The following is a 16787-nucleotide window of genomic DNA, read 5'->3' on the forward strand; positions in this document are numbered from 1 at the left end:
GAAATGTAGCCATTTGCAACAACATGCCCCTTTCTCTCTTTGTCCTGGGACCCCTGTAATGCAAATGTTTATACTCTCAATTTGTCCCAGAGATTTCTTAAACTATCATTGTTGTTCTGATTTCCACTATTTTGTCTTTCAGCTTGTGTATGTGTTCTTCTGCATCACCTAATCTGTAGTTTATTCCCTCCAGTATATTATTTCAGTTATTGTATTCTTTAGCTCTTTTTTATATCAGTTTTATATTGATAGGTTCTTTTTTATATTTTTTTAACTTTGTTGAAATTCTTACTGTGTTCCTCCATTCCTTTTCTGAGTTTGGTGTGTGACTTTATGACTATTGCTTTGGACTATTTGGGCCTCTCTGGTGGCTCAGACATTAAAGGATCTGCCTGTCAATGCAGGAGACACAGGAGACATGGGTTCTATCCCTGAATTGGGAAGATCCCTTGGAAAATGAAACGGCAACCCCCTCCAGTATTCTTGCCTGGAGAATTCCATGGATTGAGGAGTCTGGCAGGTTATAATTCCTGGGCTCGCAAGGAGTCAGACATGACTGAGCAACTAACAGTTCCACTTTGTACTTTTTATCAGGCAATTATTAGGCTGGTGCAAAAGTAATTGCATTTTTACATTGTTGAACTTTGCCCTTTGATACTGGAATACATTCTTAAATGTGGTTATATTATACATCATTTTAAATGCTCATTTCTCACTTATTTGCTAGAGACTTTTTACTTGTTGTTTATTTTAGACTATATAAATGATATTAGACAAAAGGCAAATTTGAGTGATTTTTTATTCAAGTTCAAAATGGGTTGTAAAGCAGCAGAAATAACTCGCAACATCAACAACGCATTTGATGCAGGAACTGCTAACAAACATACAGTGCAGTGGTGATTTAAGAAGTTTTGCAAAGGAGACAATAGCCTTGAAGATGAGAAGTGCAGTGGGTGGCCATCAGAAAGTGACAGTGATGAATTAAGAGCAATCATTGAAGCTGATCCTCTTACAACTACACAAGAAGTTGCTGAAGAACTCAGCATTGACCATTTTGTGCTAATTCATCATTTGAAGCAAATTGGAAAGTTGAAAAAGCTCAGTAAGTAATTGCCTCATGAGCTGATCGAAAATCAAAAAATTTGTTGTTTTGAAGTGTTGTCTTTTCTTATTCTACACAACAATGAACCATTTTTTGATCGGATTCTGATGTGCATTGAAAAGTGGATTTTATATGACAACCTGCAATGTCCAGCTCTGCTTGGACTGAGAAGAAGCTCCAAAGCACTTCCTAAAACCAAGCTTACACCAAAAAAAGATCTGATGTTCAGTTTGGTGGTCTGCTGACAGTCTGATTCACTACAGCTTTCTGAATCCTGCAAAACCTGTTACATCTGAGAAATATGCCCAGCAAATCAATGAGATGCATTGAGAAATGCAATGCCTGCAGCTAGTGTTGGTCAACAGAATGGGCCCACTTCTTCTCCACAACAATGTCTGACTGCGCATCACACAACCAAAGCTTCAAAAGTTGAACGAATTGGGCTACAAAGTTGTACCTCATCCGCCATATTCACCTGACCTCTTGTTAACCAGCTACCACTTCTTCAAGCATCTCAACAACTTTTTGCAGGGAAAATGTTTCCACAACCAACAGGAGGCAGAAAGTGCTTTCTAAGAGTTCATCAAATCCTGAAGCACAGATTTTTATGCTACAGGAGTAAACAAATTTATTTCTCATTGGCAACAATGTGTTGATTATAATGGTTCCTATTTTGATTAGTAAAGATGTGTTTGAGGCTAGTTAAAATGATTTAAAATTCATGGTCCGAAACCACGGTTACTTGTGTATCAACCTAATACTTATCTCCATTTCATTAGGGTTTTTTCATTAGGATAAAACCCTGGGTTTTATCTTGTTCTTTCATTTGGAACAAATTCCTCATTTCAGTTTGGTTTTCTGTGTTTGTTTCTATGGGTTAGACAAAGCAGTTACTTCTCCCAATCTTGAAGGTATGATCTTGAGTAGGAGCATCAGTTCAGTTCAGTCACTCAGTCATGTCCAACTCTTTGCGACCCCATGGACTGCAGCATGCCAGGCCTCCCTGTCCTTCACCAACTCCCGGAACTTGCTCAAACCCATGTCCATCAAGTCGGTGATGTCATCCAATCATCTCATCTTCTGTCGTCCCCTTCTCCTCCCACCTTCAATCTTTCCCAACATCAGGGTCTTTTCCAATGAGTTAGTTCTTCTCATCAGGTGGCCAAAGTACTAGAGTTTCAGCTTCAGCATCAGTCCTTCCAATGCATATTCAGGACTAATTTCCTTTAGGATTAACTTGTTTGATCTCCTTGCAGTCCAAGGAACTCTCAAGAAGTCTTATCCAACACCACAGTTTTCAAAAGCATCAGTTCTTTGGCACTCAGCTTTCTTTATGGTCCAACTCTCACATCCATACATAACTACTGGAAAAACCATAGCTTTGAATAGATGGATTTTTGTCGGCAAAGTAATGTCTCTGCTTTTTAATATGCTGTCTAGGTTGGGCATAACTTTACTTCATCTCCTATGTATTAATAGAATGTATGTACTGGACAACTTGGGCAGGCTGGCTAGAGCAACAGGCACTTTTCAAACTTTTGCCTCTGCACTGAGACTCCAGTGAGTAAGTTAGTGTACAAGCCTCTTAAGAGTCTCATCTCTACATAAGCCCTGCTGGTTTTCAAAGTCAGTTAAGGGAGCCTTATCTACAGTGCTGGTACCAAAGGCTGAGGTGCCCCACATGGGGCTCGAACCCCTTGCTCCTTAGGACCTTCGAATTTGTGATATCCCTTCCCACTTGTGGGTCCCTGCTCTGGTGGTATGTATACTGATACATTACATCCTTGCCACTTCTCTCCATCTTGATGTAGTTTTCAAAATTTTCCTTAATTTTGGAAGAGTCGTTTATACTAGTCTTCAGATGTTTCTCAGAGTGAGTTGTTCTATATGTAGTTGTAGTGCTGGTTTGTCTGTGGGAGGACATGAGCTCAGGATCTTCCCACTCTGCCATCTTGTCCCACCTGTCAGATGTTTTTATATTTCATTTGGATTTTCAATGACTCAACCTTTAAAAAAATCGATTCTTATATTTATCTCTCATTTGTTAATTTTTGATTTTATATTTAATAAGTTAATCCCCTTTAATTTTGTCTCAATTTAGGAGTCTTTTTCTATAATTTAGACTTGAATGTTTAATGTATTTTTTCTTTCTTTCAAAAACAAAGTTGTCTAATGCTATGAATTTCATCTAAGCATAAAATATCTGTGTATCTTAAGTTTTAAACATAGTAGCCTCATTGTTATTTTTTTCTTCTAAATAGCCTGTATTTATAGCTTTTTCTTTATTTGATCTTTTATTGCATTTTGGTCTGACTGGGTATAGGTGGCGCCAGTGGTAAAGAACCCACCTGCTAGTGCAGGAGAGTTAAAAAACGTGGATCCAATCCCTGGATCAAGAATACCCCCTGGAGAAGGGCATGGCCACCCACTCTGGTATTTTGCCCAGAGAATCCCAGAGACAGAGGAGCCTGGCGGGCTACAGTTCATAGAGTGTCAAAGAGTTGGGCATGACTGAGGCGACTTAGCACACAGGAGCATACCTACCTTAAATATTTTAATGTCATAAATATAAACATCATGAGTGCCTTATTTCCCCTGTGAATTGTGTAATTTATCAATGTAAAGTATTGTTTTTTAATCACAGTGATATTTTGTTTTGATTTCTAATTTGTCTGAGATTAACATTGCTAATTCTCCTTTATTTTTGTCTCTGCTAATATATCTCATCTCTTTAAGATTTTGTATCTTTTTAGTTGAGGAATGACTCCAGCAAATATAAATTAGTTGAATTGTTTCCCCTTAATCTGATACTGTTTGCCTTTTAATTGAAAAAATTAACTCATTCATGTTATGAGTGTTAACTAATATTTAATTATTTTCCTATCGTTTTGTTTTGTGTGTCCTAATAAATGTATTCTTATTTACTTCGTTTTCTTTGTTGTATTATGCATCATCACATGTTTAGTTTCATTTTCTGTTGACATTTTAGGATTTATTCATGTTATTGTTAATGTATTATATTTTAAAATTGTGCCTTGATTTTGGTGCCAATATCAAGAATAGAGTAGGATCTGTGGGATCCTCCTCCTGTCCCCAAATGAGACAATTATGAAAGCACATGTTGCCCTTCACCTTCCACATTTTGTTCAAGCAATATGCAGTATTGGTTACAGATATTCTAATTTTTACATTATGACTATTCACTTTCAAGAACTTACTCTTAACATTTACATTAAGCTTCACAAGCTTGTTAGCAGTAACAACTATTTAGAATAAAAAGTTTTACTGGGTTCATTTCTCAGAATTTCTTTTCATGATTACTCCTTTCTAGAAGTGTTTCAGTTAGTTCTCTTTTTGTGAAATGTGAAGTTGGCATAGTATTCTGTACCCCTGTGTATGTAATCATGCATTTTTTTTTTATGAATCTCTATGGTGTTTCAACAACATCCAAATGTGGATGCCTTTAGCCTGGCCATGCTCCCCATTTTACCACAGTCACAACTGCTCTCTCCTGTATGCTCTACTACTTGCCTGCACAACAATTTGTGTTTATAAATACTCTTCTGCTGCTGCTAAGTTGCTTCAGTCGTGTCCGACTCTGTGCGACCCCATAGATGGCAGCCCACCAGGCTCCCCCGTCCCTGGGATTCTCCAGGCAAGAACACTGGAGTGGGTTGCCATTTCCTTCTCCAATGCATGAAAGTGAAAAGTGAAAGTGAAGTCGCTCAGTCGTGTCCGGCTCAGTGACCCCATGGACTGCAGCCCACCAGGCTCCTCCATCCATGGGATTTTCCAGGCCTTCCTAAATTACATATAATTTTAAAAATCTAAGTGTTTAAAATATGATCCCAAATTCTTACAGGGAGTGACACTCTGCCCTTTTTTTTCCCTGGACTTAGGCTTTGGAAGATCGAGTATGGGAACTCCTGCAAGAAGCAGACAAGACTGCTGAAGAAAACAAGGATCAGAGTCAGGTCTATGATGCCATGGCCAAAACGCTGGGCGAAGCATGGGCATCCCTGGTCTCCATGCTTGAGAGAAGGAGGGAACTTCTCAGACTGACCTCTGAATTTTTTGAAAATGCCTTGGAGGTTTGTTAAAAAAAGTTTCCCTTCTCCACTTCAGAGTAATCCTTTCTTTCTGAATAGACATTGCGATCAGATTTTTTTTTTTAAACAGCAGAATAACCAAGTTATATACATTTAAATTTTGATTGTCAAAATAAAAATTTTAATACTTTGAATGTATACCTTCAAACAAAAGAAAAGTGCAATTAATTAAATTGGGAAATATTAAGTAAAAATGGGAATTTTTACCCATAAGCCATTTTGATATATTTCTCTCTTTAGATAATAATAATACAATTACTAAATCAAACAATTACCTCTGATTACAGGATTACTAGGAATGCTGGTCTAACATGTTCTTGTTAACTAACAGTTGGAGGACTCAGTTTCTTCTGCTTCTTATGATAAGGCAACTGCAGAGTAGTCCATAGAATGTTTGACTTGTCAGCATAGCATATGATAGAGTACTTTCTAAGGCATGTAGTTGAATTTCCGTAGTTTGAGCTCGTTAAAATATATGGAAGGAAAAAGTCCTGGACCTAAGAAGGTCATGATTTTTCTTGAATTCTGGAGTTTTTTTTGAAGAACCCAATTTCAAAATGTGAGACTCAAAGAACAGTTTCAAAGCAGGTGTAATATTTAGTGTAAGGTAGTTATTGGAAATGTCACTTTAACTTCTCTGTCAAGTGGCAGGACATTCATTTTGATGTGAGAGCACTGCTTCATTATGATAAAGCACTAGCTTTGAAAAATATGATATTTCCAAACTGAAAATTCAGGACTTAAATCCAAAATAATGAAAGAAAGAAGATTAGTATTAGAACATTAAAATTGAGGTAGACAGTCTCATGTATCATGAACTCGTTTAAAAGTTAAAAGGAGGAGCAGAAACCTCACTGTAACTTTCAAGGTTTGTTTTTCACAGTTTGAACAATGAAGTCCAACTCACAGATTATTTTGGGGAAAAGTCCCACAGATAATTTTCTTTCCTGAAAAGAAATAAACCAGGTGAAATACACCTACAAGGGTCAAATTATAGATACATCTGATTCATTTTGTCTTAGTAGGTGAGGTATAAGTATTAAGTGCCCTTGAAATTCAGGTTGCCTGAGCACAGGAAGTTATCTTTTTTCAAATATGAAGTCCAATATTTGTTTCTCACTGTGTAGGCGCATTAATACTAGCTGATTTTCTATATGATGAGAAATGACTTCCAGATATTGCATGAGATAAAAGGAATTATACTTCCTAAGTCAACCCATGATTCAGCCCAGTACTCTGATTCCTAGTGAAAAGATGAAGTTTCTTATATTACCCTCCTTCCAATTTTGTGAACCACTTCATACTTAGCTGATGGAAAACTCCAACATGATTTTCCCTGCCCCTTGTGTAAGCAAAACTAAGAATAGGGTCTTTGAAAAGTGTAAAAGTGTCCCCCTGTTGCCACTTCCATCCTATACTGACTGTAAAAAGAAGAAAAGTAGGGAAAAGAAAATATCCCTGAGACAAAGGTTAATATTAGAACTTTGGGGAAGCTTTTTCTGAGTAAGGCATTATTTGTTTATTAGGTTGTCTTTTTAAAAAAGATGCCAAACAAAAAGTTGAAATATAGATATAAGTTACACAGTGACTCCAAAATTTCTTGTAATGATCTACAGGGAAAACCAAATCACCTCCCAGGGTTTTGTTTTTCCTTTGAAATTTCTCTTCAAAGAATATCCTTATAGTCAACTGTTAGAATGATTTAGAGATGTAAATGATGTATAGATAGGATCCCCTTAGTGAACTATGTGCATGCAGAATTTCTTTAGAAATACAAAATGACCTGTTATTGCATGGCTGATGGTTAGTACAAGATGACTACAGGCTCACAAGCTTAACCATCATGTAGGTTATTCTCTCCTGAAACACTGTTCTTCAGTTTAGGAGCACTGTCCCCAGTTGACACTGGCTGTTGTCTATCTGCTGGTTTTAACAGGATGGTGGAAGCCTTCTCTGTATTTCAGAAGGGGGTGTGCTCAGCAATTGCTCTCTCATCTTTCCATGCCATTTATAACTGGATTTTATATTGCTGTAATAATCAAACATGGTAGATCCTTAAATTGTCACATAAAAATATTAGATATCACTAAATCCAAAGACGAGAGTTTGGATAAAACGAAAAAGATGACAGGCACTGTGACAGGCCTTTGTGTCTTTCTCACTGATACTTCTCTTTTATGAGTTTATTCTATACATCATGCAAAGGCGAATGTGTTGATTTGAATGCTCTCCTAAATGGTAATAGTTTCCTTTGAACTTTCATGCTGAGATGAAAGAGTTATTTGTCTACTCTGTGGATATACTGTGGGCTTCCCAGGCGATGCAGTGGTATAAGAATCCACCTGCCAATGCAGGAGACATTAGAGACATGGGTTCCATTCCTGGGTCAGGAAGATCCCCTGGAGGAGGAAATGACAATCCACTCCAGTATTCTTGCCTGGAAAATCCCATGGACAGAGGAGCCTCATGGGCTATAGTCCATGGGGTCCCAAAGAGTCAGACACAACAGAGCTACTGAGCGTGAACGCACACACAAATACACATACACACATACACTGTACTAGCATTACTGAGTATGTTTTGCTCTTTTCTAAAATTTGCTTCTAAGATTACTCCCCTGAGAATCTTGACATCACTTTGAGCATCTCCCTTTCATACTTCCTCTATGGAGAAATACAAAAAGAGGCTGGTCATGTTCCTTACCATTTAGGGTGTCAAATAGCCGTTTCCTTTTTTTTTTTCTTGAAGTAGAGGAGACATTTTCCATTTTTCTTTTTCACTGCATCTAATTTCATTTTTATTTGTATAAAGGTACATAAAATTATTGATAAAAATGCAAACAAAATTACAAATTATAGATTTAAAAGCTAAAAGCTTACCATTCCTCATCTGTCTCTAATCCTATTCCTTCTCATAAATATAACCCTTTGGTATGTATCTACTTGGACCACATATATTTTAATACAAATATATGTATCTTTCTTTGTATAAGAAATGGGATTAGATGTTACTTCTCAGCCCTAAAATCAAGTGTAGAGATGGGATTAGACTATGTTCTGAGACTTACATTTTTTAATTCTACATCTAATTATCGAGGAAAAAATCAGCTATGTATTTCAACCTCTTTAAGTGGATTTTTAAGTTAAATTTACTAATAACTATGTAGGTTACTGGCTACACAAACTTTTGTAGATTTCTGTTAACAAACATTTTAGTTGTTCTTTGAGAAACTGCTTTAGAATGTTGACAGCAGCTGTATTTGTTACACGGGACACAATAATTTTACTTGAAAATTTCAATAGACATTAGAACAGTAACCAAATGGGTTTATTTTAGCATATATTAGTATTTCCAGGTATGAAAGAAATGCAATTCAGACAGAGGAAAGTTCTTATCTCGGCACTTTGCAAATTGACTACATGGGCACACAGACCTCATACAAACATGGGAGCCAGCACGTGCTCACACAAACACACACATCATCCCAGAAACACATACACAATCGGCTAGGCCAATAATTCGTGGAAAACATTTACACATAACTAAATGTGGCACTTCGGTTTTTATCTTTTCAAATGTGTTTCCCTTGTATTTCTGTTGTAGTTTGCCATTAAAATAGACCAAGCAGAAGATTTCCTCCAGAACACTCAGGAGTTTGAGAGTGCCGAGTCCTTGAAATCACTCCTTCAACTTCATGAACTTCATACCAAAGGCAAGAACTACCTGTCTTCTTCACATATGCTTTTTTTCCCTTAGTATTTACTTATGTATTTTGGGTGCGCCGAGTCTGAATTGCGGCCTGCGGGATCTTTGATCTTTGCTGCAGCATGCAGGATCTTTACTTGTGGCGTGTGAACTCAGCTGTGACGTGTGGGGTAGAGTTCCCTTGCCAGGAATGGAACCTGGGCCCCCGCGTTGGGAGCCCTGAGTCTTGGCCACTGGACCACCAGGGAAGTCCTCTCACATAAGCTTTTCAAAGTTCTCAAGATGTGAATATGAGAATGCTCATGCATGAGAGCATATTTTAAATTTATCTGCTTATGAATACCTCAACTTGTTCCAAGCAAGGGTATAAAGCTTTATTTTTGGCCATCTTCTACAAGAAAGAACTGGTTGTAAATGATGCTAAGGGACGGTAGAAGATGAGCCTCTGGGAAGTTCAGTTATTCAGTCTGCTGGGTCTTAGTTCCTGAGGAGGAGCCAATGCCACCCTGCTCATCTTTGTATCCTCAGCATCTAGTGAGGTGCCGGCCCTGGTGGATCATCATGAAATATTTCCTGGTTAAATAAATGGTTGAATTCAGTGACTGTTCCTTCTAAGGGTCAGTAAATGAAGATCACCTTTTTAATAACAGCTCTTTATAAGGAAAATTTCTTTCACTATTGCGGTTAAAAGAAATAGTGAATTTTTTTTCAGATGAAAGTCTAATAAAACACTATATAAAATTATTTTCAACTCCCCCTGAAACAACTATAAAAACAGCCTAGTTGTTACCAACAGTTTATGTGTTAGACCTTTTCAACCGGAATTTGGGCTGGGCCAGTACTGAAGTAAGGAAGGAATTTGTGGAAGACTAGCTGTTTACAGTAATCTTTTTCTGTGAAAGCAGATTAGATAGCAGGTAGGAACAATCACTTTTCTTCCTAATGGATTCTTCTCATTATTACTGCCAAATAGATCTGAGTACAATAGATGGCTTCCTGAACTCATTTGTCTCATTCTAACCCCATGGAAGGCCTCCCCAGACAGCCATTTTGCTTTTTTGCATTTCTTTTCCATAGGGATGGTCTTGATCCCTGTCTCCTGTACAATGTCATGAATCTCCATGCATAGTTCATCAGGCATTCTATCTATCAGATCTAGTCCCTTAAAACTATTTCTCACTTCTACTGTATAATCATAAGGGATTTGATTTAGGTCATACCTGAATGGTCTAGTGGTTTCCCCTACTTTCTTCCATTTAAGTCTGCATTTGGCAATAAGGAGTTCATGATCTGAGCCACAGTCAGCTCCTGGTCTTGTTTTTGCGGGCTGTATAGAGCGTCTCCATCTTTGGTTGCAAATAATATAATCAATCTGATTTCGATGTTGACCATCTGGTGATGTCCATGTGTAGAGTCTTCTCTTGTGTTGTTGGAAAAGAGTGTTTGCTATGACCAGTGTGTTCTCTTGGCAAAACTCTAGTAGTCTTTGCCCTGCTTCATTCCGTATTCCAAGACCAAATTTGCCTGTTACCCCAGGTGTTTCTTGACTTCCTACTTTTGCATTCCAGTCCCCTATAATGAAAAGGACATCTTTTTTGGGTGTTAGTTCTAAAAGGTCTTGTAGGTCTTCATAGAACCGTTCAACTTCAGCTTCTTCAGCGTTACTGGTTGGGGCATAGACTTGGATTACTGTGATATTGAATGGTTTGCCTTGGAAATGAACAGAGATCATTCTGTCATTTTTGAGATTGCATCCAAGTACTGCATTTCAGACTCTTTTGTTGACCATGATGGCTACTCCATTTCTTCTAAGGGATTCCTGCCCATAGTAGTAGATATAATGGTCATCTGAGTTAAATTCACCCATTCCAGTCCATTTGAGTTTGCTGATTCCTAGAATGTCGACGTTCACTCTTGCCATCTCCTGTTTGACCACTTCCAATTTGCCTTGATTCATGGACCTAACATTCCAGGTTCCTATGCAATATTGCTCTTTACAGCATTGGACCTTGCTTCTATCACCAGTCACATCCACAGCTGGATATTGTTTTTGCTTTGGCTCCATCCCTTCATTCTTTCTGGAGTTATTTCTCCACTGATCTCCAGTAGCATATTGGGCACCTCCCGCCTGGGGAGTTCCTCTTTCAGTATCCTATCATTTTGCCTTTTCATACTGTTCATGGGGTTCTCAAGGCAAGAATACTGAAGTGGTTTGCCATTCCTTTCTCCAGTGGACCACATTCTGTTAGACCTCTCCACCATGACCTGCCTGTCTTGGGTGGCCCCACACAGCATGGCTTGGTTTCATTGAGTTAGACAAGGCTGTGGTCCGTGTGATTAGTTGACTAGTTTTCTGTGATTATGGTTTCAGTGTGTCTGCCCTCTGATGGCCTCTTGCAACACCTACCATCTTACTTGGGTTTCTCTTACCTTGGACGTGGGGTATCTCTTCACAGCTGCTCCAGCAAAGCGCAGCTGCTACTCCTTACCTTGGACAAGGGGTATCTCCTCACCACTGCCCCTCCTGACCTTGAACGTGGAGTAGCTTCTCTCGGTCCTCCTGCCCCCACACAGCCACCGCTCCTTGGACGTGGGGTTCCAAAGAATAGCAAGAAGAGATAAGAAAGCCTTCCTCAGCAATCAATGCAAAGAAATAGAGGAAAACAACAGAATATGAAAGACTAGAGATCTTTTCAAGAAAATTAGAGATACCAAGGGAACATTTCATGCAAAGATGGTCTCGATAAAGAACAGAAGTGGTATGGACCTAACAGAAGCAGAAGATATTAAGAAGAGGTGGCAAGAATACACAGAAGAACTGTACAAAAAAGATCTTCACGACCAAGATAATCACAATGGTGTGATCACTCACCTAGAGCCAGACATCTTGGAATGTGAAGTCAAGTGAGCCTTAGAAAGCATCACTATGAACAAAGCTAGTGGAGGTGATGGAATTCCAGTTGAGGTATTTCAAATCCTGAAAGATGATGCTGTGAAAGTGCTGCACTCAATCAGCCAGCAAATTTGGAAAACTCAGCAGTGGCCACAGGACTGGAAAAGGTCAGTTTTCATTCCAATCCCAAAGAAAGGCAATGCCAAAGAATGCTCAGACTACTGCAGAATTGCACTCATCTCACAGGCTAGTAAAGTAATGCTCAAAATTCTCCAAGCCAGGCTTCAGCAATACATGAACTGTGAACTTCCAGATGTTCAAGCTGGTTTTAGAAAAGGCAGAGGAACCAGGGATCAATTGCCAACATCTGCTGGATCATCAAAAAAGCAAGAGAGTTCCAGAAAAACATCTATTTCTGCTTTATTGACTATGTCAAAGCCCTTGACTATGTGGATCACAAGAAACTGTGGAAAATTCTGAAAGAGATGGGAATACCAGACCACCTGACCTGCCTCTTGAGAAATCTGTATGCAGGTCAGGAAGCAATAGTTAGAACTGGACATGGAACAACAGACTGGTTCCAAATAGGAAAAGGAGTACGTCAAGGCTGTATATTGTCACCCTGCTTATTTAACTTATATGCAAAGTACATCATGAGAAATGCTGGGCTGGAAGAAGCACAAGCTGGAATCAAGATTGCCAGGAGAAATATCAATAACCTCAGATATGCAGATGACACTACCCTTATGGCAGAAAGTGAAGAGGAACGAAAAAGCCTCTTGATGAAAGTGAAAGTGGAGAGTGAAAAAGTTGGCTTAAAGCTCAACATTCAGAAAATGAAGATCATGGCATCCGGTCCCATCACTTCATGTGAAATAGATGAGGAAACAGTGGAAACAGTATCAGACTTTATTTTGGGGGGCTCCAAAATCACTGCAGATGGTGATTGGAGCCATGAAATTAAAAGACGCTTACTCCTTGGAAGGAAAGTTATGACCAACCTAGATAGCATATTCAAAAACAGAGACATTACTTTGCCAACAAAGGTCCGTCTAGTCAAGGCTATGGTTTTTCCAGTGGTCATGTATGGATGTGAGAGTTGGACTGTGAAGAAAGCTGAGCACTGAAGAATTGATGCTTTTGAGCTGTGTTGTTGGAGAAGATTCTTGAGAGTCCCTTGGGACTGGAGATCCAACCCGTCCATTCTGAAGGAGATCAGTCCTGCGTGTTCTTTGGAAGGAATGATGCTAAAGCTGAAACTCCAGTACTTTAGACTCTGATGCTGGGAGGGATTGGGGGCAGGAGAAGGGGATGACACAGGATGAGATGGTTGGATGGCATCACCGACTCAATGGAGCTGAGTTTGAGTGAACTCTGGGTGTTGGTGATGGACAGGGAGGCCTAGCGTGCTACAATTCATGGGGTTGCAAAGAATCGGACACAACTGAGCAACTGAAGTGAACTGAACCCCATGGATAGAGGTGGCAGGCTGCAGTCCATGGGGCTGCAAAAGATTCTGACACAACTTAGCAACTAAACAGCAACAACAACTCCCCTTTTAGCTTCATAAACCTGATCATGCTGGATAGTGACAGAAGGTGTTTTTAAAACCACAAATTTTGTATTTTTAACACCCTCCAAAGGAGCCTAGATGATGGATCATTATTTTTCTAAAACTCAAAGATTAAAAGACTCAGTCTTTCCTGTGTAAATGTTTTGAGATCCAACCACATATATGTATATACTTGTAACAGGTTATTGTTCTATAGGACCTGTCACTAACAGGGGTTATAAATAGCATCAAAAGTATCAGTGTTAGACAGTGGCATGCCCATTTTTATACAGCAGCAGCAGTCTAGCTGAGCCTACATTGGGTAAACAGGGTCACCCAAAATTACTCTTAGGCTGGAAAGTGAATCGAATATTGGCCACTGAGATGGGTTCTGTGGCCTCAATTCAATCTTTATCCTACGAACATGATCATAATGCAGCAATTGTACCTCTGGAAACCTGACACTGATGGATGCTTTTGGTGAAGTGCTTTGGTACTAAGGCCATCATGTGACAGCATTTTCCAGAGGGACTGGAAGGGGAGGGGTTGTGATGGAAGTAAGGGACTTTTCCATAAACATGTGGGAAGAAACCAGAAGAGGGAGTGCCCTAATGCCATTGTTAGTGTTGGCTCCTTCAGTTACTAGGATCTGTGGCTCAGTGAGCCATTTGTCACGGGGCACAAGCTGCTGTGTTTGGGGGCTTAGGCTGCAAGTCCCTGGCATCCAGCTGATGGTGGGATGGATGCCCTGCCTTCCAAGGGAGTCCACCAGACATCCTCTTACTCTAGAAAAATGGGTAACAGTGCTAGGCAAAGATAAGAATCATAGTTTACTTTTGTGAGGACAAAATATTCTTCCATTCTGGGGGCAAGTTTATCATGACATTTTTGTGTTCTTCTGTGTAACACTTTAAGCACCAAAGTTGCAGGAGGCTCTTGTCAGGATATCTGGCTCCCACTTCATATCCTCAAGGTAGCTTCAAGGGCTTTGTTTTCATAAAATGGGAGTTGGTGAAGTTCATTAATCAACTAATTCAGCGGGATATAATTAAGATTAGTTGATTAGAAATGCATATTCAAGGGCAAAACTCTCATTTTCAGTTAAGGACGTTGTATCTTCTTAGTTTATTTAGGATGCAGTAATAAAATACCATGGATTAGGCAGCTTATCAACAGCAGAATTTTATTCCTCATAGTTCTGGAGGCTGGATGTCTGAGGTCAGGGTGACGGTATGGTTGAGTAAGGGCCCTCTTCTGGGTTACAGACTCCTCATTGTGTCCTTATATGGTGGAAGGGGTTGGGGAGCTCCATGAGATCTCTTTTATAAGGACACTAATCCCATTCATGAGAACTTCATCCTCAGGACCTATTCACCTCCCAAAAGTCCCATTTCCTAATATCATCACACTGAGCATTAGGATTTCAATATATGAATTTTAGGAAGGACACACATTCAGATCACATCAATATCTATTATCTTTAAATTTAGGGAAATAAATTACAGCTAGACTGTAATTTATAATAAATTATAATATTATAATATAATAAATAAATAATAAATTATAACAGGACTTCCCTGGTAGTTCAGTGGTAAGGAATCCACTTGAAAATGCAGGAGGTGCAAGTCTATCCCTGGATTGGGAAGATCCCCTGGAGAAGGAAATGGCAACCCACTCTAGTATTCTTGCCTGGGTAGTCCCATGGGCAGAGGAGCCTGACGGGGTACAGTCCAAGGGGTGGCAAAAGAGTCAGACACGACTTGCAACCAAATAAGAACATAATTATAGTTAGGAATTATCATAAGGTTCTGAGATGTTGATTAATGAGTAGCACAAAATGTGAATGTTAGGATGACAGTAGTTAATAATATGACTGGAAAAACTACAATTAAACCTATCTCTAATATTCACTGTATTTAAATTTACTTCAAAACCTATACTTTTTTCTTCTTCAGCAATGCTAAGGTTGTGTTGCATGTTGGAGACTTATTTCGTAGCATTTCAGACATTAGAACCAGGATGAATGCATGGAAGACTTTATCCTCTGGCAAGTTACAGAATAAGTTCATTCCCTCCACTATGTGACAGTCTTGGAAATAGTTGAAGACTAAATGTCCTATGTAATCTTCTTTCATTTGGGCAAAGCATGCCTAGTTAAAGTTAAAGTCTTTCAACAAATAATTTCCAGACTCTTTACCAGCCTGGTTGCTCTCAATTCAACAACACATAATTAAGCCAATATTTTCTGAACCCATGCCAGGTGAGAAACCCAGAGGCATGTGAATTGAAGAGTACCTGGCCTTTGTCATCAGGGAGCCTACAGATTAATGGGGGATGCATACATTTATTGGTGAATTTTGTTTTCTATGAGTTCTTCTGATTTACCACCCAACATATTGTGTATAATAATTTATTTCCCTATTTGTCTACATTACCAGATTATATGATTCTGGAGGAGTGGAATTAGTACATCTCAGAATGTCCAGGGTTTAGAATAAGATCCAACTCAAATGTTTATTGAGTGTTATTTGTATATAATCCCAATTTAAGACTCAGCACCATGATGTAAAAGTGAGCAATAACTGTTGGTAAGAATGTAAATTGATACAGCCACTATGAAGAACAGTATGGAAATTCCTTAAAACACCAGGAATAGAACTACCATATGGCCCAACAATCCCACTATTGGGTGTATACCCTGAAAAAAACATAATTGAAAGAGATACATGGACCCATGTTCATGGCAGCACTTTTTACAATAGCTAGGACTGGCACCCCACTCCAGTACTCTTGCTTGGAAAATCCCATGGACGGAGGAGCCTGGTAGGCTGCAGTCCATGGGGTCGCTAAGAGTCGGACATGACTGAGCGACTTCACTTTCACTTTTCACTTCCATGCATTGGAGAAGGAAATGGCAACCCACTCCAGTGTTCTTGCCTGGAGAATCCCAGGGACGGTGGAACCTGATGGGCTGCCGTCTATGAGGTCGCACAGAGTCGGACACGACTGAAGTGACTTAGCAGCAGCAGCAGGACATGGAAACAACCTAAATGTCCATTGACAGATGAATGGTAAAGAAATTATGGTACACATATACAATGAAATATTACCCAGCTATAAAAAAAGAACACATTTGAGTCAGTCCTAATGAATTGGATGAAATGGCACCCCACTCCAGTACTCCTGCCTGGAAAATCACATGGACGGAGGAGCCTGGTAGGCTGCAGTCCATGGGGTCGCTAAGAGTCGGACACGACTGAGCGACTTCACTTTCACTTTTCACTTTCATGCATTGGAGAAGGAAATGGCAACCCGCTCCAGTGTTCTTGCTTTGAGAACCCCAGGGACGGGTGGGCTGCCGTCTCTGGGGTCGCACAGAGTCGGACACGACTGAAGCGACTTAGCAGCAGCAGCAGCAGCAGAGCC

The 16787-nt window shown here is 39.5% G+C and overlaps 1 protein-coding gene across 4 annotated transcripts in view; it reads left to right on the forward strand.

Annotated features, from left to right (window-relative positions):
• The window catches only part of CCDC141 (coiled-coil domain containing 141), a 224979-nt gene that overhangs the window by 51630 nt on the left and 156562 nt on the right, over nucleotides 1-16787 (forward strand). For 3 of the 4 annotated variants that reach the window (XM_027556444.1, XM_027556434.1, XM_027556425.1), the window contains exons 3-4: nucleotides 5002-5193; nucleotides 8815-8923. In XM_027556444.1, the coding sequence (XP_027412245.1) occupies nucleotides 5002-5193; nucleotides 8815-8923 (301 nt within the window). Of the gene's footprint in view, nucleotides 1-5001; nucleotides 5194-8814; nucleotides 8924-16787 lie in introns of those variants that run through there. The other variant, XM_027556455.1, reaches the window with a different exon arrangement.

Source organism: Bos indicus x Bos taurus, chromosome 2, assembly GCF_003369695.1.
Source record: "Bos indicus x Bos taurus breed Angus x Brahman F1 hybrid chromosome 2, Bos_hybrid_MaternalHap_v2.0, whole genome shotgun sequence".
Classification (NCBI taxonomy): domain Eukaryota; kingdom Metazoa; phylum Chordata; class Mammalia; order Artiodactyla; family Bovidae; genus Bos; species Bos indicus x Bos taurus.